At 60.8% G+C, this 23,670-nt stretch overlaps 1 protein-coding gene across 5 annotated transcripts; it reads left to right on the top strand.

Moving 5' to 3' along the window:
- The first annotated feature begins 1,198 nt into the window (after nucleotides 1–1,198).
- PDGFA (platelet derived growth factor subunit A) lies at nucleotides 1,199–22,703 on the top strand. Of its 5 annotated transcripts, none has more exons than XM_037009008.2 (8): nucleotides 1,199–1,615; nucleotides 3,015–3,144; nucleotides 4,461–4,557; nucleotides 8,930–9,034; nucleotides 11,298–11,485; nucleotides 18,407–18,533; nucleotides 18,947–19,014; nucleotides 20,691–22,703. In XM_037009008.2, exons 2-7 carry the CDS (start codon nucleotides 3,082–3,084, stop codon nucleotides 19,000–19,002), a joined length of 636 nt encoding a protein of 211 aa, XP_036864903.1. In that variant the 5' UTR covers nucleotides 1,199–1,615; nucleotides 3,015–3,081; the 3' UTR covers nucleotides 19,003–19,014; nucleotides 20,691–22,703. The 5 variants fall into 5 exon arrangements, with proteins under 5 accessions (XP_036864903.1, XP_036864882.1, XP_036864905.1 ...); XM_037008997.2 differs by lacking the exon at nucleotides 1,199–1,615 and adding an exon at nucleotides 1,948–2,096; XM_037009004.2 differs by lacking the exon at nucleotides 1,199–1,615 and adding an exon at nucleotides 2,482–2,614.
- The last annotated feature ends 967 nt before the right edge of the window (nucleotides 22,704–23,670 follow it).

The following is a 23,670-nucleotide window of genomic DNA, read 5'->3' as shown; positions in this document are numbered from 1 at the left end:
CGTTGAGTTGGAAGAGGCCCTGTTCCACCCGAGGACGGGTCTTGATTCTCCGACGGGCGTCGCACCCCGTCTTCCCCAAAAGGCGGCTGGCTGTTCGCGCGGCCGCTGTTGCCGTGGTCGCTATGACGACCGGCCGCGGTTTATTTTTAATAGAGGCGGGGATTCGAGGGGTGCCGGCGCCGTTCCCCAGTCCGGGGCCGGATGCACCCATGCCTCAGCCCTGCTCACCGGGTCGCTCTGGCCTGAGACTTCCGTTGAATGTGGCCCACTCCTGGCCCCAAGTCCGAGCTAGGCACCCCTGAAGTGCCAGGCTGGGAGCGGGCTCCAAGAGACGTACCCCACTAGGTTCGCTCGGTTGGTGGGGCCCTCCAGGATCCGGCGAGCCTCTGTGCAGAGGCTGGAGCAGGAACGGCCCTTTACTCCTTCATTTCCACACCCATTACCCCACTAAGTCCTTTAGCCCACAGAAAGGTGTCCCTCTGCCCGCGAGGAATCCAAGGCTCAGCGGGATGAGATGCAGGCATCCCTGGGCAGGAGTAGGGGCCGGTCCCATCGTCCTGGCGGGGAGCGTTTGGCTGCCTTCCAGAAACCGTCCAGGGGATCTTCCTCTCCCAAGCGCTAGCTCCACTTGGACGGACAAGGACTGGCGCTCACGTGCTTCTGCTTCTAAAGGTTTCCAAGTTTCCCCTGATCGGCTTCGGTCTTCCTTCATCCCGACCACCCGGAGAGTCGCTTGACTGCAGGGGTCGCAGCGTGGGGCTGCCGCCTGGGGTAGGCGCCTAGGGGGACTGCAGGTGTGTGGGGGCACGTGGAAGGGCAGGTAAGGCCCCGCCCCCCTCGATATTTGGGGGAAGGCGAGCGGCCCCGAGGCGCCCTCCGGCCTCGGCCTTTGAAATGCCGGAGCCCGCCGAGCCGCGGATGAAAGACCGCCCGCGGGGCTGCGCCTTTACTGCCTTTGTCTGTCGTGAGGTTGGCAGCGGCCGGGGCGCGGGCCTAATCCACAGGATGGGGGTGGAGAGCAGGCGCGGGCCGAATTCTCTCTCGCCGCCCTCTCACCCATCCCGACGACTCCTACCCTCTGGGGGGCTCGGCCGTCTAGGTTTAGGAAGCTGGGCCCGTCATCACTCTAGCGCTGGTACTGGGGTTTGTCCGCGACCTCGAGGGGCCTGAGACCGGAGTCCGATCCCACCTGGTCTAGGCGGGCGGAGTCCTCCCAGTCCAGGCGCACACGCCCCTTCCTGGCGTAGGAGCGGTCCAGCCGTAATCAGGCTTCGGCCTTCGGCGCGTCGCTCCCCCGCACCGCGCTCTGCGCCGCGCCTCAGCCGGAGGTGGCGCTCTGTGCGCCCAGCAGATCCTTACGCCGGAGGCTCAGACTCCAGGGCTCCTCACGGAAGGCTCCTTTCTCCTCCTTCCCTTCCTCTCCCCCTACTTCCCGGCCCAGGCCGCCCGGCCTTCCACGAGGGAGTGGGGACGCGGGGTCCCAGGGTGGGGACGAGGCACACTTCAGTCCCCTACTCCGACCTGGGCGCCCTCCCATCTCGGAATGAGGGTGGAGGCTCCTTATTCAGAAGCCCTAGGCATCGGATTCTGGGCGGGGGCGCGTGGCAGCCGCCAGGTGAGTGTCCCAGACGCGCCCCTAAACCCGCCCCACCTCTCCCCAGAGACTCACTCCCCCTCCTTTTAAGGAGACGGGAGGCAGGGGCCCTGGATCCTAACGGTGGAAAGAGTCCCGAGCGCCAAGGCGGGGGGCGGGGGGCGGGGGCCGGCTCGCGTTTGCCCTTTTTGGCGCAGTAGCTCTGGGCGCTGCCCTCTGCCGCCGCTGGGGCCCTGGAGAGGCGAGCCGGCGACGGCGGCGCTTCTGCGGCGGCCTCCTCCCCTCCCCGTCCGGTGCCGCAGGATTGCAGCTGGCACGGGAGGGTGGGCAAGCTCGAGGGAGGGGCGCGCGGGGAGCCCCGGCCGGCGAGCGGAGCCCGGCGGCTCTGCTCGGAGCCAGGCGCGGGGCTTTGATGGATTTTACTGCCTGCGTGAGCAAGAGTGTGTGCTCACTGCGGCGGCCGGGCCCAGTGGGGCCCGTGCGGCCCCCGCGCGCTTCCGAGGTGCGGGGCCTGGGCCCGGAATCCGGGGGAGGCAAGGGGGAGGGGGCGGGGGGGGGGCGCGACGGCGGCGGCGCTATAACCCCCTCCCAGCCGCTGGCCGGCTCCACACGCGCGCCCTGCGGAGCCCGCACAACTCCAGCGAGCCGGGCCTGCCCGCGCCTCCTTCTCTCCCGCCGGCGGCGGCGGCGGCGGCGGCGCCGGCTCGGCCCTGCGCCCACCCTCAGGCCCGCTCTGCGAGGCTCTGCGCGGGCGGCGGCTGCCAGGCGGCGCGGCCGCGGGCGCTGCCCGGCTCGGGCCGGCGGAGGGCGGAGCGCGGCGCCGGAGCCGAGGGCACGCCGCGGAGGGGCGCACGCAGGCCGCCGGGCCGCGCCGTGCTGGGCCGCGCCGTGCCGTGCCGGGCGGCGGCGGCAAGGGGAGGCCGGGGACGAGCGCGGGGCCCACGGTGGGCGCGCGGGGCCGTCCGCAGCCCGCTGGGAGAGCGAGAGCCCGCGCCCGGACCCGGCCGGGCGTCCAGACAGGTGATGGGTGGTGCAGCGGCGGCGGTGGCTCCAGCCTCGCTCCGGGGTCCCTCTCGAGGCTGATGCACGCAAATATGCAGAATTACCGGCCGGGTTGCTCCTAAAGCCAGCGCCGGGAGCAAGCGCGGCGGCGGCAGCCAGCACCGGGAACGCACCAAGGAAGAGGCCCAGCCCCCGCCCTCCGCCCCTTCCGTCCCCACCCCCTACCCGGCGGCCCAGGAGGCTCCCGGCGCGGCGGGCGCGGCGAGCGCGCACTGCCTGCTCCTCCTCCTCGCTGGCGCTCCCTGCCTCTCTGCACTCGCTGCTCGCGCCGAGCGCGTTCCGCCGGCTCCCTGCTCTCCGCGCCACCACCCTCCGGGCCGCGCTCCCTGAGGGATGGTACTGAATTTCGCCGCCACAGGAGCCCGGCTGGAGCGCCCGCCCCGCGGCCTCGCCTCCCTGCCGAGCCGCCAGCGCCTCGGGACGCAATGAGGACCTGGGCTTGCCTGCTGCTCCTCGGCTGCGGATACCTCACCCATGCCCTGGCCGAGGTGGGTGCCGCCCCCGCGCCCCGTCCCCTCTCCCTCGGCGCACGCCCTCTGTGGACGCCCGCGGGCCAGGGCGCCCCGGACACTGGGGCTCTGCAGAGTGCCTTTTGATTTTTGCTAGGGTGGCTGATTTTCCAACTGGGTTTTATTTTTTGCCATGCCTAAGTGTGTCTGGTGAGTTTCCAGCGTGTTGCGTCGCTCTGCTGTGTAGGGTCGGAAAGGCGGCGGGTGGAAGAGTGAGGAGAAACTTCACGGGGTGCGGGCTCCTCTGGGGAATGAACCGGGGCGCGGCGGATAATGCAGTTTCGGGATGCAGGGAGCGCGGAGGGGTGTGTGTGTGAGCCGCCGGAGCCCGGGTAAAGGAGGAAAACGGCCGAAAAACAGGTAGGGACGGCCGCGCCGGAAGCCCTCTCTAGGCAGGGTGGTCAGCCAGGGGCCGCAGCCTCCGATTCCTGGTTTCCAAGCCTGGAGGGCTGGCTGGGCCGGCGCAGTCCTGCCTGCCCATGGCCTGCTTACAGGTGGCTGAGCGAGGCGAGCCGGGCCGGGCCAGGCGCCCGCGCCCTCCCACCGCCGGCGTCCCCACCCCCCACAACCTCGAATCCGGAATCCCCGGGAGCTCTGCTGTGATGAATGACTTTTCTACAGCCCCCGTCGCGGGAACTTAGTGCTCGAGACCCCTCAGCGACCCCCACTCTCTGTTAAAATGTGGAAGGAGTTGGGGGAGGCCGAGCGGTGGGGTGGTCTGGGCAGGGCCCGGAGCTGCGAGAGGTGGAGATTTAACCCTCGCATTCCCGGGCAGCCTCTCCCCGCCGCCAGCTGGATTTGGGGCGTCTCAGTCGGCGCTAGGGCCGCGGCTGGGCCGGAGCCGGGGTGGGGCGCTCGTGTGAGTGAGTGTGCGAGCGCGTGTTTATGAGACGAGCGACCCTCGCCCCCGCAGGTTCGCCCGGGATTCCGGGGTGTGAAATTTAAGCCCCTGGCTAGATTAAAGTGTTAGGGCTGCAGTGACTTTTCGTCGCCGATCCGTGACGCATTTCAACTTGATCTTCCTAGATGTTGATTTCACTGTTAAATCAGAAATTACCCGGGGCCCGCGCTGCCCCCATACCTCCTGTAACTGACACCTGGGCGGGGGCCAGAATGCGGGAGTTTTGTTTGAAAATTTAACGGTGGGGAGGGTTTTCTTTTTGCAAAGGGCAGACGTGGATGGGGATGGAGAATGTGGCGTCTCTAGGGTCCGGCGGGGGCGGGGGCGCCTGGGGCCCAGGGACCAGGCGCTCTGGCGGTCGGCGCTGGCCCTGACCGTGTGGCTCTGCTTGCAGGAAGCCGAGATCCCCCGCGAGGTAATTGAGAGGCTGGAGCACAGTCAGATCCACAGCATCCGGGACCTCCAGCGACTCCTGGAGATAGACTCCGTAGGTAAATCGCGCCCCTTCCCTCGGCGCGGCGCGGGGGCACGGGGGGCGCGGGCGGTGTGTGCGCCCAGCGCCGCCTCCCGCGTCGAGCCGGGCCGGGCGCCGCGCAGGAGCGCACCGAAAGGTCGGAATCCAATCCCGGGCCATAAAAGCCCAGGCGGATGAGTCAGGAGTTTCTCTTCCAATCACCACTTTCTCTGCCGACGGCGGCTGAGGGCTGCTTGCTCGTCCGGGGATTGTTTTCGCATTTAAGGAAAATGCCTGGTGTGTCACAGAAGGTTCAGCCGCACAGAGGGCGCTGGCGACCCAGCCAGGTGTGGCTCTGGGCCTGCGCTTGCTCCTGGAGGAGCGGGGGCCCCCAGGCCGTGCGCGGGCGGGCAGGCGCGGGGAGGAGCCGTCCCCTCGGTCAGGGACCCTTTGTACATCGCGAGCTGGTGTCCTGCTCCTGCCCGGGGCTGGGCCTTTGTGGTTGCGGGAGGCCCTGCCTTTCTCTTTTCGTGATCCCTGAAAAGGCATACCTTGGGCACACCTGTTGTGTGGGGACTATTCTAGGGTTCACTCTTTGGCTCTTAGACAGGAGACACAGAGAAAACAGTTCCTCTGTAAACGCCGAGTTCGGAGGCTCTCGAGTTGTCAGTTACAGAGCTGGACTGGTCGGGGTGGGAAGGTCTCCGCCTCGCTGGTATCTGCCCTGTGGTGTGAACTGAAGGCAGCTCCTTCCCAGACCGGATTCTGCTCCCTTTCTGTGGTGGTCTTCTCAGAGTTAATATATTTGGCATGGAAACACCCCCACGTGAGAGTTAAGTAGGGAAAACTCATTATTGATGGTTAAAGAGGCCCGAAATGAACTTGTCAAACAGAGCAGCCGAAGGCACAGACGTTGGTTGGAAGAATTTTAAGTGAAATGAAGATTTTTCTCTCACTGCAAACTACTCTTGCAAGGGAGAGGCAAGGGCTTCAAGTAAAGTCACATGGTCTAGCCATTTGGAAATTTGTAGCTAATTATGGTGGAGAGGCCTGAACTATTTTCATTTCATGCCAAAACCACTTTCTAGCGGGGCTGACGGTGTCTGCAGTTTCTTGACCCAGGAAATCCTTTGGCTGATCTTATCAGGAAGAGGGTAGGATTTCACTAGATCGGAGCTGGGCCAGGGGGATTCTGATCTGGCTCCTTGATGTGTGACCTGCGTAGGATTTGTCTTTCTTCTGTTAGCAGAGGACAGCAGGCCTGCACTTTAGATCCCAGGTTTGGGAAAGTAGGGAGACTGCCTCCCAAGATGGTTCCGGGGCTTTTTCTTGGCTTGCACTTGCGAGGCCCCTGGCTTCCCCGCGGGAGGCTTTGGGATGCCACCGGGAAATGGGCCATTCACTCTCTGCTGGGACCATTCTTATTCTGGCCTCTGCAGCCCGCCTCCCCACCCCCACCCATTAACGCCTTTAGCATTGCAGCGCCGGGCGCTCTGCTGATGGAATTCCTCACCCGGGGCTTTGGGGGCTTTGGGAGCATCCACACCAAAAACGCAAGATGCCATGGCCGGTCAAGGGCTGGTCTTACTTACATTTGCCGTTATGGAAGCCCAGGGCTCTTCTCCCCACCCCTAGGTCTACCTGTCACCCATTGTGGGGTCTGCATGATCCTCAATGGACTTCTGGTGCCTGAGGACTTAGGAGTGGAACAGGAGAGGTTCCAGGGTCTTCCATGATCATTAGCCTTGCCCCCAGGGCGGCCCTTTGTGACACAAACCCGAGAGTGGGTCTCCTCCCGCGTGAAGCAGCCTCCCTTTCCAGGTGGAGCCGAACACTAGACCAGCGCCGGCTCTGTGCCGGGGGTCTTTGCCCCACGCTGGGCCGTGGAGAAGGTCGGGAGCAGCTGAGGTCCATTCTCTGAGGACGGGAGCCGCCCTCCCTTCCCGGGGTGGGACCCTCCAGCTTCGCTCTGGGGGAAGGGACTTCTGGGCAGGCTGGCTCCTCCCCGGGTGGGCGGGGTTTTATGATGGGCACGCCTGAGTCGGGGCTGCTCCTGCCTTGGGCTGCATCCCTGGGACCGGTGAGGACTGAGCCGCTGGTGGGGGCGCCCTGAGGCCGAGGGAGTCTGCGCCAGCCTGGAGAAGCTCACTGAGCCCACGAATTCTCCAAGTGAGCGGGAGTTGATTTTTCATGTGTGGTTTTGGATCAAGAGATGAGCGTGTCATCTTTAAATGAGCGGTATTGGAGTTGGGGCCTGTCAGTGGAGTGTGATGCGAACCGGCCTCCGTGCTTTGTGCCCATGTTTGGGTCACTGAGTGGCTGACACACAAACATCCGCACTGTGGGCCATCGATGCTCCCCCAGGACTGGTGGCAGTGGGACCTCTCCCTGTCCTGAGTTGTCATCCCCAGGTCGGTGCAGACGAGACAAAAGGGAAACAACTTGGTGAACTGTCCCCGAGTGGCTTTATGGCGCAGTTCAGGTGGCCTTCCCTTCTAAGTCATTGCCGGCCTTTCTCCTCGGGCATAAATCAGATGGCTGCCTGTGAGCAAGGAGAACACCTGGCCACCCGTCTTGATGGGGCTTGTTTACTGAGGAGCTCTCTCTACTCATCTCTTCCTGCAGGCGGGTCTCTTTCAGGTTTCAGCTAGCAGGACAGGTAACCCCCGAGTTGGCCGTAGAGTCTGCTGAGGCAGGGCCAGGGGCCTGGGGCGGGAGGCAGGCCGAGCCCCCTGTGGGCTCCCGGCTCCTACCGGCCAGCGGTCCTGCTGGCCGCTCCACCTCTGGGGCCTCCGTCTCCTCAGATGTAAAGGGCCACAGCACTCCCTGAGATGAGTGAGGGGTTCACTTGGTGTCTGGTTACGGTAAGGCATGGGGACATAGCTGATGTTAGGTTTTTTCAGAAGCTGAGGATGTCTGGCCACTCTTTGGCGTGGGGGTGGCAAGATGGTCATCACCAGGATATGGCTCATAAATGTCACTTTTTTGTGAAAAAATGCTTCTTGTCACAGTTGGTAGTTGGGAAATTCTTACTGCATGAGTAGTTCTGTTCTGCTCTTATTTTGGGTCTCAAAAAAAAATGGCGGTGGAACACTGAGTTATTTTGAGTGTAAAGTAGGGTTTTGCTCAGAGCGCAGCATCCTCTGCTCTTTGCACCTCATGCCTGGCTTCTGGTTTTCGCTTTGAGTGAGCACAGGCTTCAGACTTGTGTGGATAGTCACTAAGGTGGGCTGGGCAGGAGGAGGGGCCTCTGGTCTGCGCTCCTCGCCAGGACATCCCCCACCTTCTGGGGAGGAGGGGGCCAGGTGGGGCAGCCTTTCATAGGTGCTGGAGCTTCTGGCTGTGGGGCCTGGCTTCTCAGGACCCCTGTGCCCCTGCTTATCCCCTGGGGTGGCAGGGCGGGAGGGAGGGGGAGAGGTGGGAAGAGACCTCCCAGCTGGGTCTGAGGGCCCAGGCAGGGAGGCCAGGTGTGACACCCCCCCATCCAGGAACAGCAGTATCACTGGGGCAGCTCAGTCCAGATCACAGATGGCAGGTGGCAGGACTCTCCCTCCCACACCACCTTTTCCTTCCAGGAATCTGGGAGACCTGGGACTCCCCTTGCCTCTTGAGGGTCCTTTGGGGAGAAGAGGGTGGTGCTATGTTGTACCTGGGGGTCTGGGGTCAGTTCTCATTTCAGCTCGGGGGCATTGCTCTGTGGGGAGGCCTCCTACCAGCAGCTTGCCTCTGCTCACAGCTCTTAGACACCTGGGCGGAAAGGGGCTCCCCTTCCTGCAAACCATCTCCCCTCTGCCAGCACCAGACCGGTGTCAGTGCCCCAGCCACTCCTTGTTTCTGCCTGCTGGGGGCCCTGCTCCCCTCTTGGATTTCTCCTGGTCTCTTGTCCCTATAGTGAACTGGCTTTAGGATCAAGCGTGGTCAGGCTGTCGCCCCCTGGGAGATCAGAATTCTGTGCCAGGGCCAGTTTAGTGAGAAGAAGAAGATGTGAAGGTCGCAGCAGCTGCTGCCGGCCCCTCTGTTCAGCCCACTGCCCTGCCCAAGGTGCCCTGGCTGGGACCAGCGGGGACTGTTGGTTGTGGGTCTTATGGACAGGCTCTCCTTACCTGGTTCCATGTTCCTCTTGGGCTTCCCTGCTTACAGGAGTCTTGCGGGGAGGCTACACATGGCTTCACCGTGCGGGGCAGCAAGGGCTCCATGTTCTGGGGGCACCTGGGCAGGCTTAGCAGACCTTGGTGGGACATTGTGGCAGTTGAGAGTCTACACATTTGGAAATCTCTGTGTAGGAGGGGGGAGGGTCACCCAGGGGGACCCTAGAGGTCTTGGGGAGAGGGTGGAGTTGTGCACAAGTGCTGCTGGAAGGCCCCAGAGCACCTGCGGGCCTCAAGCCCACGTCCTCTTCCTACCTGTAGGGTCCGAGGATGCTTTGGAGATCAGTCTGAGGGCCCGTGGGGGCCACGCCGCGAAACGCACCCCTGAGAAGCGGCCTGTGCCCATTCGGAGGAAGAGAAGCATTGGTGAGCCCTGCGGCCGCTGGGTGGGTGGGGGTCTGGGGCAGCAGGCCAGGCTCTCCCCCAGCCACGGCTCCCTCCTCTGGAACAAAGGCACAGCCTGCTGGGCCCCAGCAGCCTTCCGCCCTGGCCTCCCGCCGTCCCCGGAGGCGGCCTCCTGCCCCGTGTCTCCCTGTCCCAGCCCGCCTGCTTCTTGCCACAGCCTGGCCTGGGCCAAGAGTTTCCAAGAGAGGGGAGCTATCATAAATTCCTTAAGTGCCCGGTCTTGCTGGGGCCTGTTCTTGGGGAGGTGTCTCTGGAAACGTGGTCTTGTTTAATTTCCAGTTTGTAATGGGCAGACCAGTGCTCCTAGCTGTGAGCTGCAAACAGTAGGTGTGGCTCTGCTCTGCTCTGTGGGCTGTTCTTGCAGACGCCCTCCCTTCCCCAGGGCCCCAGCCCCCGTGCTCGGCTCCCTGGGCTTGGGCTGGGGGTTGTGTGGGTCCTTGTCCCCTAGTAGAGCAATCCTCCTGTGTGTCTGGCTCCTGTGGGGATGGACTAGCTGGCCAGGATCTCTGGGGCCTCTGCTCAGCTCTGAGGGGGAACTCAGCCTGTACTTTTTTGGCCCAAGAGTAGGTTAGGGGGTGACCCACCCAGTTCCCTGCCCCTCAGGCCCCTCCTGCTCATCACAGCTGCCTGGGGCGAAGCTGCTCCCTCAGTGCATGGCCTTGGGCAGGTGGGCCTGTCTGGCTTCGGTTTGCTCCAAGAAGACAGCTTTTGTGCTTCCTGAGCATGGTGTGTGGGTGAACGGCACCTGGTTAGGGCAGGTGGCCCCTCCCACCCCCCAGTACCGTTACTGTCAAGACCATCGCTCCACATCTTTCAGGGCAGCCTCAAAGGCTGCCGGAGAGCCTGTCGTCTACCTGTCTTGCTCCAGATGGGAAGGGGTGTCCAGGAGTGAAATGAGGGTGGACCCAAGGACTTCTCCTGGCTCTGGGCCCTGCTGCACCTGGCCAGGTGTCCTGGACAGCAGCCCTTCCCCCAGACCTACAGTGCCCAGCTGTCCTCTTTTGGTGGGCTTGTTCTTGGGGGACCAGCGCCACTGAGGGTGCAAGTACCTCCAGGTCTCCTTGGCCCTTGGGGGGTCTTCTCACCCCTGTACGAGGAGAAGGGAAAGGCTGACCCCCTCCCTGGCCCTGGGTGAAGGCAGGACTGTCCTTTAGGTGCATGATAGGCTTTCGTCTGCAGAGATCAAGGTCCCACTCTGTGCTGCCCACTGGGGTCATGCATGCTCCAGTGCCCATGAGGGTCCATCAGGTGTGCATGTTGGGGCTTCCCCTGGCTCCTGGCTCTGGGGCCTGGGTCCCACAGTGTTGCCAGGGTATAGCAGCTCCATGGGGGCCCCAGGGCCTGCTGGCTGGGCTCTTCGAGCTTGTGTCCGGGCAGCAGGGCCTCCTGTTGGCCATTCCCCATGGCTGAATGTTGACACATGGCTGTTAACACAATGCCCAGCTGGGCCAGGGAGCCGTTGTGGCCTAGTAAGGCAGCATGTGGGGAGGAACGTGGATTTCTCATCCATCACTAGTGCCCTGGTGGCCACATGGAGCTCAGGGCTTCAGGCTGGCCGGATCAGCCTGGGCCAAGGAGTGCAGAGCAGAGGGGGCCCTCCCAGGGACCTTTGGCTCACAGGGCTCTGGCTTGGGGGCTGGGGAGTCGGGGCCCTGTCCATCTGGTGTCCCCTGCCTGTTGTGGGCCCACTTTGGCTCCCTAATAGCCAGCTGGACTTCCCATGGCTGTTTCGTTTCATGGGGGAGCTGCAGCAAACTAACCAAGACAGCCCAGTGCCCTGAGCCCTGGGGTAGCAACCAGCTCTAGTGTGGGCTTTGTTGCCTGGAGCAGGGCCTGGCCCTGACGTCTCAGCTCCAGGTAGCTGTGCCCTTCATGCCCTCCAGGCTTCCCTGCTCTGGAGCTCGCTCAGTTGATGGATACTCGCTGGCTCCCTCTCAAACGCAGTCTGGCAGCCTCAGTTTCCATCCTCGCCTGGCCGTGTGTGCTGTGCCCTGGCTGTGTCAGGCGGCCTGCACTTTTGAGCTCCTGCTTCCAGGTTCCTTGGCCAGTGGCACCTTTCCCTGGGGGCTCCTGCGTGGCGAGGGAGTGCCGTTCTGCCTTGAAGATCCTGCCGCTGCATGACAGATGGCACTGTGGTCAGCTGGGCTCCCATTCACCCCCAGGCTGCTGGGGCTGCTGTGCTCGGGGGTACGGGGCCCCATTCACTGTGCTCTTGCCTCCACAGAGGAAGCCATTCCTGCCGTCTGTAAGACCAGGACAGTCATTTATGAGATACCTCGGAGCCAGGTGGACCCCACATCAGCCAACTTCCTGATCTGGCCCCCATGCGTGGAGGTGAAGCGCTGTACCGGCTGCTGTAATACCAGCAGTGTCAAGTGCCAGCCCTCTCGCATCCACCACCGGAGCGTCAAGGTGAGCGTCATGGTGTCTCCGGCTGGCGGCAGGCACAGCTGCTGGAGCAGACATGCTGTGCTCCCGTTTCCCCACAGGCGCAGAGCTGGGCCACGGTAGATCAGGACTGGGGTCTCTGTCTCCAGGGTGGGTGTCTGGAACCCGTCCCCCTCCACCACCCCACGCTTCCTGCTGTGGGAAGCCGTAGTTTGCGAGCTGTGAGGGCTGTGCGAGCTGATTTTGCCTCTCCAGTGGGTTGTGCATGGTGTGGAACCACTGAGTCCAGGGCTGCCCCGCTCCTCCCCTGGGCAGCTCTTGCAGGTACTTCAGTGGGGTGGTGGCGCATGGCAGGAGAGGTTAGGGTCCCTTTGGGGCCTGCATCGCCACCATAGCCTGTGCCCAGAGGGATGTGGAGATGACAGTGCTGGGGTGGGCACAGGCCCTGCCACGGTGGGCCCTGCGCCTCACCTGTGTGCCGAGGCCCATACCGGTCTTTGGGTGCTGTGGTCCCTGGGCTGAGCCATGAGATCCCCCCACATCTCAGGAACGTGTGCTGTGTCCTGGGACCAAGGACCCCAGGCTTTGGCTGCCCATCTTTGCTGCCCACCTGTGGTCACTGGGAAGTCAGCACATACCTGGTCTGTTGCCATGAAGCCTCTGCTAGCAGGGAGCTGGCTGTGTGACCTCCATGGGACACGTAGGAAGGCCATGCTCCAGTCACACGTGTGGGATTCCTTGTTCTTCCCCCTTGAATCCGTGCAGAAAATTCTGCTTCAGGCCACTCTGGATGGCCAGATTGGGGTCCGGCTTTTGGCTTGGAGCCGGAAGCTTCTCTGGGGCCTGGGTTGTTCCCCTCTGGCCTCGTCCCCTCTGTGACATGGGTCTAAGTATGGTGGCTTTGTATCTGGGGCTGTAAAGGTTCCAAACGAGCCCTTGGCAACCGGCCCTCCTAGAGGAGTTTTTCCTACTTCTGGGTGCTCAGTCCCACTGGGGTGCCAGCTTCCTGCATCCTAGGATGAGGCTGGAGGGTCTGGGGCCCTATCTGGGGAGGGGCGGCCCTCCCTGGAAGCCGGCTCTGGGTGGGTGATGATCCTAGATGTCTCTGGGGATATGGATTTGGGCAGTGGGGTGCCCTTCATGGGGCAGACCTGCCCATCTCAGCTGGCTTCCCATGGCAGGTGGGTCTGCTTTTCCTGGAGTGAGGATTTCAGTTCTGGGGTTATGTTGGGACTCATCCCTCACCAAGGGATCATTTCAAATGCCCTGTGCCTTACCTTGGGTCCAGACCATCGTTGTAGGCCCCTGACCCTGGAGTGGGGTACCTGTGGAGAAGACTGTGTAGACGGTGCGGCTGCCTGCTGCTTGCCTGTCACATGAGAAGGTGCTTTAGACCCATAACAGGGACTTGGCTCATCCTCCAGACTGGGGCTCCCGCCATGTTTCAGGTATTGAGTAAGCACATTCCAGGGCTGACTGCTCCACCGTCTCTCTGCGGGCACTCCCCTTGAAGCCGGAGTTCTCCTGTGCCTGGAGTGCTTGCCTGGCACTGGCTCCTGCCTCAGAGGGGCCTCTGGGCCTGACTCAGTCCTCCAGCCTCCCTGTGCCAGGCCCCGAGCCCAGCACTGCACCTGGTTAGGGGGGGAAACTGAGGCCCAAAGGGAGGAACCCTTGTGTTCCCATGGAGACCACCCTGCTGCCAGCTTCCTGCTGTGGGACCTGCTCTCCTCTGCTTCCGTCGGGTCTTACTGCCCTTGTGTGTTGAGGGGCCTTGTGAGCCCCAGATCTATGTACCTGAGGTCTATTTCTCCTGGATGCAGGAGTGGGGCTGTGTCCTCTCAGTTGGATGGCCCCATACAGGATAGGGAGGGTACTGGGGCTGTCCTTAGTGTGTCTGAGTCGGGGGGCTCGCAGAGGTACGGGGTGCTAAATGAAGTGGGGCTCCGGCTCTGGGGATCACTCGGCTGCCTATGATGTGAGGGCCAGGCGGTATCTGGTCCTGGGATGGACAGTGATCCTCTCCTCTAGTCCATCCTGGATAGGGCAGGGGTCCAGAGGCACCATGTGGGGAGGGTGAATGGTCCGTTTCTGCCTTGGCACAGGCCCAATGGGTTCAGGACAGGTGGTAGAGCTGGGCCAGGGCTTCCCGCACGGGCCTTCATCTGCTCAGGCAGGGTTGGGCAGCCTGTGGGGACAGGGGCCAGTCCTTCAGCTGGAGCCCAGACAGCCTGGTTCCATGTTCAGTGCCCACCCTCCTCAGACCCCAGCCCCTTTCTTTTCCTCCCTGCCTACCCATCAGAGGCTTGGCAGGAAAACATCCGGCCCTAGACACTTGGGTTCTTGCAGAGGGGACAAAAGGTCAGTGGGAACAGGAGGCCCATTGTGGAGGCCGGCCTGGCCCCCCATGCCTGGCCCGGAGCTGTTCCTGCTCCCGTTGGAGCCAAGGCAGAGCAGGACGGGTCCTGGGGGTCCCAGCTGGGCAGCTGTGCTGAGTGCTGGGGGTTGGAGGAGCTGGGACTTCCTGGGTCGTGGCCTGGGACTGCCCCTCCCCAGCTTTCTGGGTTTTCTGGCCTCTCAATGCAGTCTGAGGCCAGGAGTGGTCTCCTGCTGAGGCCCAGGTGAACGGTCCAGGGTGTGCTCAGTGGTGGAAGGCTGCTCAACAGCCCAGGCCCTGTGACCTCCCCGGAGAAGGGACCTGGGGCTGGGCTCTCCAGGGACCTGCCCTCAGGGCAGCAGCTGAACTGAGGTGATCGGAGGTGGGGACCCCAGCACCCTAGGTCCACCTGTGGTTACCAGAGGGTAGCTGCCGTCTGACCTTGGGGAGAAGCAGGTAAGTGGTCCAGGGGGTCGACTTCCCCACTTTCCCACCACTGATGTTACCACTGACTTTGGTGCTCAGTTACTGCTCCTGGGGGTCAAATTCTGTCCTAGGTTGTAGGGGTGGGGGTGGCCGTAACTTAGGGTGAACGGCAGTGGCTCTCGGCTCTCACCTACCTGGCCTTGCCTGAGTTGCCCCTGTGGGGTCAGTGGAGGTGCTGCTGAGAGCGCAGCCTTCCCGTGGGGAGAGGCATGGACACACAGTGAGGTCGTTGACCCCCAGGCCTCCAGAAGCCAGGACTCTGCCTGTGGCCTTGTGCAGGGGGCTGCTGCAGCTCCACTGTGCTTCTGGAAGGTGGATGTAGGTGCATCCACCTGGGTGCCTGGGACAGGCTCTCAGAATTGGAAATTTGGGGCAGGTCCCAGCTAGGGCTCCCTCAGCTGCTGTTTGTGGGGGTCCAGGCCCAGCCTTAGAGAGAAAGCAGGAGTTCCTGCAGCAGGAAGACTGGGCAGGGTGCCCTGTGCTTGCCTGGGGACAGTGCTAGGAGCCAGCAAGGCTGGTCCCCTGGGCCTGGGGGGCTGCACGGGGCCCCTGGCACTGCTTGCTGGGCTTCAGGCCCTGCAGCAGGCCCTGATTCCCCCTGCCCTGCTGGTGTGTCTGACGTGACTTGGGGGGTCAGGTCAGTTCTAAATGGACATGGGGGACATGGGTCTGGAGCATGGGCCCGGGGCCCTCAAACCTGCAGGACCATCTCCTGGGTTAAGGAATGAGCTTAGGCCTGCTGTTCCCAAGTTCAGGGAAAGAAGCTTACTCTGAGCTGCTTCAGCTCCTCATCTGTAAGATGATCTGTAACTGGGCCCTTGTGGGATTTTTGTGACCATGGCAGCGACTGGCACTTGGGGTTCAGTAAGTGCTGTGACATCCAGTAAATGTCACTGACAATAAGTACTCTGCTTGGACTCTCAGATGGTCAGGCCATGACCCGGTAGGGTTGTGGGGGCCCCTCAGTGCGTGGCTCTCCCAGCCTTGGGGGATGAGGGGGTGATGTCCTGCCTCATAGTCCCACCAGGGATGCTGGTGAGCGGCAGAAACTCAAGTCTCCTAGCTTAGCATCCCCCTTAGAAGGGAGATGCTACCACGGTCATGTTCCTGGGGAGATTTGCCAGTGAGGCAGCACAGACACAGGCAGGCCGGTGGCGGGGCGTCAGGTGTCTGGTTTAAAAAGTGCACCCAGATGCCTGAGACACAAATGGGGGCGAGGTGGGTACCCTGCTGGGGCTCGGGTACGCGTCTGGGTGGAGACCGGGAATGGGGTCCCCAGGATGTAACGTGTGAGCTTGCTGGCTTGGGAATGTTTTTGAGAATTTAACATCCACAGTGTGTTCTTGGGGGAAGAATGTGGCTGTTTCCTGGCTGGGCAGAGGTGGCAGAGTTGCCCAGAATCCTTGCATGCCCAGAAGCAGGTGCAGTCATAAGTCACTGTTTGCTTTTCTTTGATAAAGTAGCCATCGGAAGGGAAAGTGGGCTCCCAGACGAGTGGCCGGTGTTGTGTACACTTCACCCAGGGGCGGTGCTTCGGGAATGTTCCCTTCCCTGCTGGTCCAGGATGTCTTGGGTAGAGAACACGCCTACCCTCTCTGCCCAGGAGCCTGGGGGGTTTCAGCCAAGCCTGGATCCTCGTATCTGCCTCCGTTGACCACAGAGGCCAGAGCCAAGAGCAGTACAGCTGATTGATGTGAACCCACTGAGAAGCTAGGGATGGTAGGAAGCAGTATGTGGAGGCCCCCCGGGGGTGCTCAGAGCTGGGAGCTGTGGCAGGGCACAGTGTGGTGGGGAGGGGGTTCCCTGAGTACGGGGAGGAGGGGCTGAGGCTATTGGCCCTGCAGCAGCAGTCAGAAACTGGGCCCAGTTACTGCCTAGGCACACCGGTTCTTCAGGCTGGTGGGATCCTCTGCCCACTGGGGAGTCGTGCTGACGTGCACCCCACACAGTGCCTCTGAGGGGAGGGTTCCCTGGGACCCGACTCTGCCCTGGGGGCTGGAGGTGCCCATGCTGGGGTTGCTCGCTCTGCTGGGTGGCCTGGGCCTGAGTCCAGGCTCTTCTCCACACATAACTGAGTTTATTCCTCCCCACGATTCCTGGGTGGGTGTGGGCCACATCCCATTTGCAGAGGGGATGGTGGAGGCTCTGCCCACATGGCCTAAGGGTCCTCCATCTTGGGCTCGTCTTCCCTGGGGAAGGGGGCAGCTGAGGGGAGACCACACCCCAGGCCTCCCTGGCGGCAGCTTCCTGGGGAACAGACCTGTCCTGCGGCTGCTCCTTCCCGAGGCTGCCTTCCCTCCCAGGTCTCCACTTAGGAAACCTCCCAGGCTGGCCCCAGACCTGGCCTGGCTCCTGACCACAGCTCTGAGCTCATGCCTGGCTGCCTCTGTTCACGCCTGAGGCTGCGTATCACTTCACACAGCCGCCGGGTGCCCGGCACCCTTTGCACCGTGGGTTAACCATTAATGTGGCCAAGCAGCCAGAGCCAGGTCCAGACAAGCCTCAGGGCCTCGCTGCCCAGGAGCCCCATGGCTTCTGATTCCAGAGGAGCTTGGAAAATGGCCCCCTCCCCACTACTCCCTTCTAGCCTGTCTCTGGGCTGGGGGCTCCTGCTCTCCATTTAGGGTCCCATTCAACTTGGAAGTTCTGGACAAGATCTAGGCTTCCTGGCAGCTCTATGCTCAGGTGTAACCTGAGTAGTTCTACTCCCCTTTGCCTTGGTTTCCCCAGGTGAGCAGTGGGGTGGAGTGGGCATCGCTGAGGATGGTTTCTGGGACTGAGGACCCAGGCCTCAAGTGCTGGCAGAGATGGTTAATCCACCACTTGTCTGGCTCTGCAGTGCCCAGGCACATGGGCATGTGGAGGATGGGCAGGTCCCTGCTGAGGACCAGAGCTCAGGCCTCGGTATATGGGGAGAGGATCCACTGGGGCTGCGGGCAGGGGCTTGCCTAGTTATCACCTACTTCTTGGTCCATGGACTGCAAGGGAGATGGGCTGTGTATGGTGGGGGTCACAGGGTCTCTGCCGCCGGCACAGAGCCATCTCCACGGCACCCACTGTGAGCGTGTCAGTGTTCCTGGTACCAGGTGGCATGGCTATGTTGTGTGGACCTGTGTTCCCAGGGCTGGGTACATGTGTGCTCCATGTGGAGTTGAGTTCCCATGACTGGATGTGTGCTTGTGCACTAGCACAGGCTAGTTCCTGTGATATGATGTGTACATGCACTCTGCATGTATGTGGATGGAATTGAGGTCCCATGAGGGGCATGTGCATGCATGTGTATGGCAGGTGGATATGCATTTCCAGGATGGAATGAGTCGGTTCCCTGAGGTCCTTGGGAACTTGATTCCTCAGTAGCCTGGATTTGTGTGGGGTAGGCGGGCTCTTGGGGCTGGATGGGCCACTCCTGGGTAGGGGTCTGGTGCAGGTCCGCCACTCTGTGGGCTGGGCTGGTCCAAAGCAGCTGGAACAGCTGGGGCTCATGACGGACTGAAGATCAGGCACCAGCTCTGTGCCGGGTCCCCTGTAGCCACTCCTGCCCAAGGAGAGCTGCTGCCTGGGGACCATGAGAAGGTGCCTTGTGCCTGGGATTCCTTGCCTGGCCTCCTCAGGGGGCAGGGGTCCCCACAGCACTGGTGGTCTGTAGCCCACTATAGACTCAAATCCACATCTGGACTCCGCCTCCTTGTGGCCCCTGGGCCACGTTTCTCTTCGTTCCCAGGCAGGAGGGTAGCCCAGGGCCATGTGGCAAATGTAGCTATTGCTCTTTTCTTGCTACAGCTTTTTAACCTTTGATGGTGAGTATAAGTTTTGAAGCTTCCCTGTTGCTCTAAGGCCCCTGTAACGGCACAGGCACCTCCCTCATGCCCCAGAGCCACCGCCTGAGTGTGTTTTTCAGACTTGCTGGCTCATGTGAGCCTTTTGGGTTTAAGTCAAAATGGGACCAACACCCAGGTGCTATGCTGAAGCCCTTCCTACCAGGAGGAAGTCAGGGAGGTCAGAGGTCAGGCTGCCCACACTCCCCCTGCTGGCCTGGGTGGGCCTGGGGCTGTGTGGTGGGTGTTCAGGCTGGGCCTGTCTGGCAGGTGGCCAAGGTGGAGTATGTCCGGAAGAAGCCGAAGTTAAAGGAAGTCCAGGTGCGATTGGAGGAGCACTTGGAGTGCACGTGTGCGACTGCCAGCCCGAACCCTGATTACCGGGAAGAGGAGACGGGTAAGGGGCACCACCGTCTGCCGCCTGCATGAGGAAGGGCCCTAAGCCCAGCCCCGTGGTGACCGGGAAGAGGGTGCGGTGGGCGGTGGGCCGCCTGCTGGCCAGGCATTGGTGGGGCTGAGGGAGCGACTCTAGCTGGAGTGAGGGTGGGCTGGGCCCACCCCGGAGGGCAGGTGGTGCTGGGCGGCGGCTGCAGCTCTGCCCTGGGGCCTCTGCCTCCCCTGCAGGCAGACTTTGCCCAGGAGAGGCAAGGTGCTGTGACCCACTGGCCAGCGCAGGGGACCAGGGAGTGTCTGCCTGCCAGCACAGGTGGAGCTCTCTTCCAGAAAGACAAATGGGTCAGGTGTTCCCTGCTGTGTTAAGGCCCAGCAGCTGTCCCAGGCCCACTCACTCTCCTGCCCTTCTGTTAACAGGAAGACGTAGGGAGTCAGGTAAAAAGAGGAAAAGGAAAAGGTTAAAACCCACCTAACCAGCCGACCAGGTAGGAGCTGTTACCTGCGCAGGCCCTGATGGGGGAGGTGCTCTGATTAAGCGAATCACTCCAGGCCACGGCCCTGATTGGCCCTGATTGCCCTGCGAGCTTCTGGTGTCTGGCTGGGCTGTGGGTCTCCTTGCTCCTGTCCTAGCCGCTCCCGTCACACGGACGCCTGGTCCACAGCTCACTGGTGCTCCGGAGCCCTGCTCTGGCTTTGGCCTCTTGGTGATTGGCGGGCGAGGCATCACAGAAGCAGAGTGGTTTGGGCTTCCTGAGCAGCAGTGGGGTGGCTCTGACATTACTAGCTGGGACCCCCTCGAGCAGGTTACCCACCCCATGTGACAGATGAAAAAACTGAGGCTTACAGAGATCACAGGTAAGGGCTGTATAAGGCAGAGTAGATCCTGTCTGAAGATGCTTTAAAATGTGTAGGGCTGTTGACTTCTGGAATGTCCTGGAGTTGTGTTGCCAAGTGGTAACACTAGAAACAATTAGGGCTGTTTCCATAAGGTAGATGTTTGTGACTCATGTCAAGACAGGGTGACCAGAGCAGATGTAGCAGCTGTCATGGACACTTCCATCTAGCACTGGTGGTGTCTGCGGGCTGCTGAAGTGCCAGAAATCACATCTGTACTCCAGTCTGGAAGAAGGCTTGGGGGGAAGGGCGAAAGGACCCTCTTAAGACAAATTCCACCAGTGACTTCTGCTTGCCCTTCTTGGCCGTCTCTGAACTGCAAGGGGGCCCAGGAAACGTAGTCTTTTAGGGAGATATGCTGCTTCCCAGAAGAAAGGCATCTGGGCAACATGGTCACCATGGAGGAGGCCGTCTGCAGCCTTCCTGGCCCTTGGTGCTGGCCTGTCTGGCTCTGGAGGGCCCGGTCCTTGTCTCTGGGCATCCGTGAGCCTATGGCATCCAACACAAAGCTGTGAGAGGGACTCTTGCAGGCAGGCATCCAGTGCCCAGGCTCTGGTGGGACAGTAGTGCCTGTAGAGAGCTGCTAGGCCAGACCCCTGGGAAGCTTGTGGGTTGGTCCATCCAGGAGGGTGAGGAAAGGCCCATGGGTACGGGCTCTGGAGCAGTTCCCAGACATCTCCAGGGTGTGGAGCTGGTGGTGGTGCCTGCCTATACGTCCAGCCTACAGACATTGGCCTCTGGCCTCCATGGGCCAGCTGACGACAGATCAGAGTGCCAGGCGGGCATCTCCGCTTCTCCAGGCCCTGAGCATGCGGGTGGGTGGTACAGGGGTTGGAGTGAGCAGTGGTCATGTGATGTAGGATTAGCTCAGAGCTCAGTGTAGACCACCTGGTCACAGAGACCCTGCTGTCTCTGGTGGTGTCCATCCTCAGGGTTGCCTCGTGGCCCAAGGTGGCTGCCAGGAATTACATCAAGCCCTAGGCTGTTAGGAAGAGAAATGAGAAGAAAGGCAAACCTTCCTGGGCCTCAGTTCCTCCATCTGTACAGTGGGAGGATGGGGCTAGGCTCTCAGGCGGTTCTCCTCTGAGACCCCGAGAGCCTTGCCCCAGTCCTGGTCAGGATGTTACAAAAAGCGTAACAAGGCATATTTGATGTGAAAAATCACACGAAAACATCAAATCCTGACTTGTCCTGTCATGTGTGTGCACGTGCGGTGGGTGTGTGCTCACAGCCTGCCTCTCACTGCCTCTCTCCTCTCTCCCTGCAGATGTGAGGTGAGGACAAGCCAGCGGCCCTTTCCCGGGATACGGATGCACGCGGCGTGTTACATTCCTGAACCTACCACGTACGGTGCTTATTGCCAGCGTGTGGCCTTTGTTCTCCTCCGTGAAAACCGTCTCCACGCACACTCTGGAGAACAAAGAGACAGTATACATTGTTTAATGTGACATCAAAGCAAGTATTGTAGCACTCGGTGAAACAATAAAGAGAGAGAGCGCCCGCAGCAAACAAAACCACGGCACAGGACAAACAAAACTGACTCACAAGAATAGCGAAACGATTCTCAGAATGGAGGGACGCCTGTGGGAGGGAAGCTTCGGTGTCTCGGCGGGCTGGATTTCTGTCCGGGCGGCCACAGGTGCTTCCGCCAGGGACACAGCCTGCTTTCGGGATGACTGCACGCAGATGCTAGCAGGCCCTGCAGGGGCGCGGGAGCCAGGAACGTCCCGGAATCTGCCACGGGACTTTAGAAACCACATCTCCTTGCTGTAGTGTTTAAGTTTATACAGAAACCTTCCTGAGAGCCTTAAGTGGATTTTTTTTTTACACCATAAAGTGATTATTAAGCTTTCCTTTTTACTCTTTGCCTAGCTTTTTTTTTTTTTTTTTAATTATCTCTCAGATGACATTTACACCGATGATACCAGACTGCTGTAACAGGACAGTGGGTCGGACAGTATTTTTCCTAGCAGGATGCAGACAAATGAGATGTATTAAAATAAACATGGTATACCCACCTATGCATTACTTCCTAAATGTTTCTGGCTTTACGTGTTTCTCCCTTGCCCTGTTTTGTTTTGCTTTTTGATTTAAGCCATGTCGAGAGAACTGAGGGTGATCCCATCAAGTGCCATCCCGCGTCCCCCATGTGCTGCAGTGCAGGCCACAGGATGTGGCCTTCCTGTGTGGCTTTTCAAGGTTGCTCCTGGCTGCCACCAGCCTTTGAACAGATTTAGATTCTTTATTTTTGGTAAGATGTTAATGCTTTACATATATTCAAGTGTGTGTGTGTGTGTGTGTGTGTGTGTGTTGTTATTTGCTTTTTTGTTCTGTAAAGGTGAACTTTGTATTTTTATCTAATATTACCAGTTTTATATACTTGAGAGCCTGCTATGTTGTTTTTTTCTTTCTTTGAACCAAAAGGGGAAAAACCAAACTCACAAAACCCATTTGTACACATGAAGAGCATTTTGTGGTCACATTTCTCTATTGTAGTGGATTTGAGACCTTGTCTCGGGCTGCGTGGTCTGGGACAAGGTGCTGTGGCTCCTGGCTAGTAACTGGGAGATGCCGGCACTTCTGGGCTTGATGAGGACTTGAAGAATGCAGCCTGCCCGGGGATTCTGGAACTAACCAGTGTGCAAAGAAGCCGGCTTACATGTGCGGCCTTGGAGCAGGAAGCCATCCGCCTGTCAGAGCAGACAAGCAGATGAAGAATTTTAATGTGGAAGTGAGTTGACTCCACCGTCCCCACGTGTGAGCCAGTAAACATGGGCAGCTGCGCATCACCCACACCTGCTGTCCCTGTTCTCAAAGCCGTAAGGCACGTGTGACCATCCAGATCCCTTTGTTGCCCATGGGGCCGTCCAGGGCAGTGGCAAACGTCTGGTGTCTGTGTGTTGATGGAAGATTTCTTACAAAGGGATTTCTTCAGCAGTTGACCCGGTAGTTTTGGCCTGTGGGATGCTGCCTTTCAGCCTGACCGAAGGGAGGTGGGGAAGGACGTTGGGTGGGTGGGTGCCAGTGGCCGTGTGTCCTGGCTAAGGTGGATGGCCAGCGGAGAGGTACGAGGCTGCTGGGGTTCTGTCCAGACCCTGTCGGGGTGTCTCGGCTGTACATTCACAGTGCTGTGCCTGTGAATCTGTCTGATGTTAGTTGTATAAACATGTAATTTATGTATTTATGTTTCCATGAGAAGCCGAGTGTACTGCCCAGTTTTCCTCCTCTGCCCAAAGCTGTCTGATGAATGACAAATCCATTAAATCAATGGAGCAGAAAAGCCTCGTGTGCTCTTGGGGAGAAGAAAGCCACCAGGGAGCCTGGTGGCACCTCTGGAAGCCTTCGGTGGGAGGGGGCTGGGGCCTGTCACTCCCCGCTCCATCGCTGTCCTGCCTTCTCCACAGGTGGGGGCCTGCACTGTGGGGTGGAGCCTGGGGACCTGAGCCCTGGGCAGGCTGGCCAGCTCACACCAGGCTGGAAAGGGGCTATAGCGCCGTGGAGGCTGTGGTCTGGCTGATTTGTTCTGGGCTATAGGCCTACGCAGCCTGCAGGCTGGTGAGGCCTTCCCCTGCATTCCTGGTGTTTCTGCTCCTGCCTGGGCCCCCTACCAGCCCAGTAACTGGGCTGCACTGTGTGTGCCTGAGGTCAGGGTTCTGCTCAGGTCGGCTCCAGGGTCTTGTGAGCCCTTGCCTTTCTATCTGGGTCTCAGTGTAGCACCTGCAAAATGGGGGTGGCAGCTCAGTGGGGCCAGGAGACGTGAGTGACGTGGAAGGAAGTGCTGACACCTGAGAGCCCAGCCTCCTGGGACCCAGGGTCTCTAGCGCCCGGGGCAGAAGCATGGCATGTGTGTCCCAGCACCATTTGTGCCTTTCTGGGTCCACAGTTGCAGAGGAACAAAGGCCTTGGTGGGGGCTGCCCCCTCACCCACCTGCCTGCCGACCTGTAGTCACCAGGTCACACCATCCTTGCCTTGTGCCGGTGGTCCTGCTGGGAGCTGTGGGGTCCGGTCCAGGGAAGCAAGGTGCCTCTTTACCTTGGGGTCACTCCCTCACCCTGTCTGTGGAGTGGGTGGACCTGGCCCAGGTGGCAGGTCTCCTCATGGCCAGCTGGAAGGTTGGCAGGAGGAGCCCATCCTGGGTTTGACCCTCCATGTGTGGCCTCAGGTCCCTCCTGTGATTCTGGGGCTGGGAACCAAGGGTGGCTTTCATTCTGGAGCTGTTCCCTTGGTGGGTCCTTGACCTTCCTGG

Source organism: Manis javanica, chromosome 10 (assembly GCF_040802235.1).
Source record: "Manis javanica isolate MJ-LG chromosome 10, MJ_LKY, whole genome shotgun sequence".
Taxonomy (NCBI): domain Eukaryota; kingdom Metazoa; phylum Chordata; class Mammalia; order Pholidota; family Manidae; genus Manis; species Manis javanica.
The sequence above is the reverse complement of the archived record's forward strand: the minus strand, read 5'-3'. Positions and strand labels throughout refer to the sequence as shown.

Coding starts and splice junctions, on each gene's coding strand:
- PDGFA (XM_037008987.2), top strand. CDS start 2,007: ATGGATTTTACTGCCTGCGTGAGCAAGAGTGTGTGCTCACTGCGGCGG. Junction 2,097..3,014: donor GGCCCCCGCGCGCTTCCGAG/GTGCGGGGCCTG, acceptor TCGCCGCCACAG/GAGCCCGGCTGGAGCGCCCG. Junction 18,534..18,946: donor TTACCGGGAAGAGGAGACGG/GTAAGGGGCACC, acceptor TTCTGTTAACAG/GAAGACGTAGGGAGTCAGGT.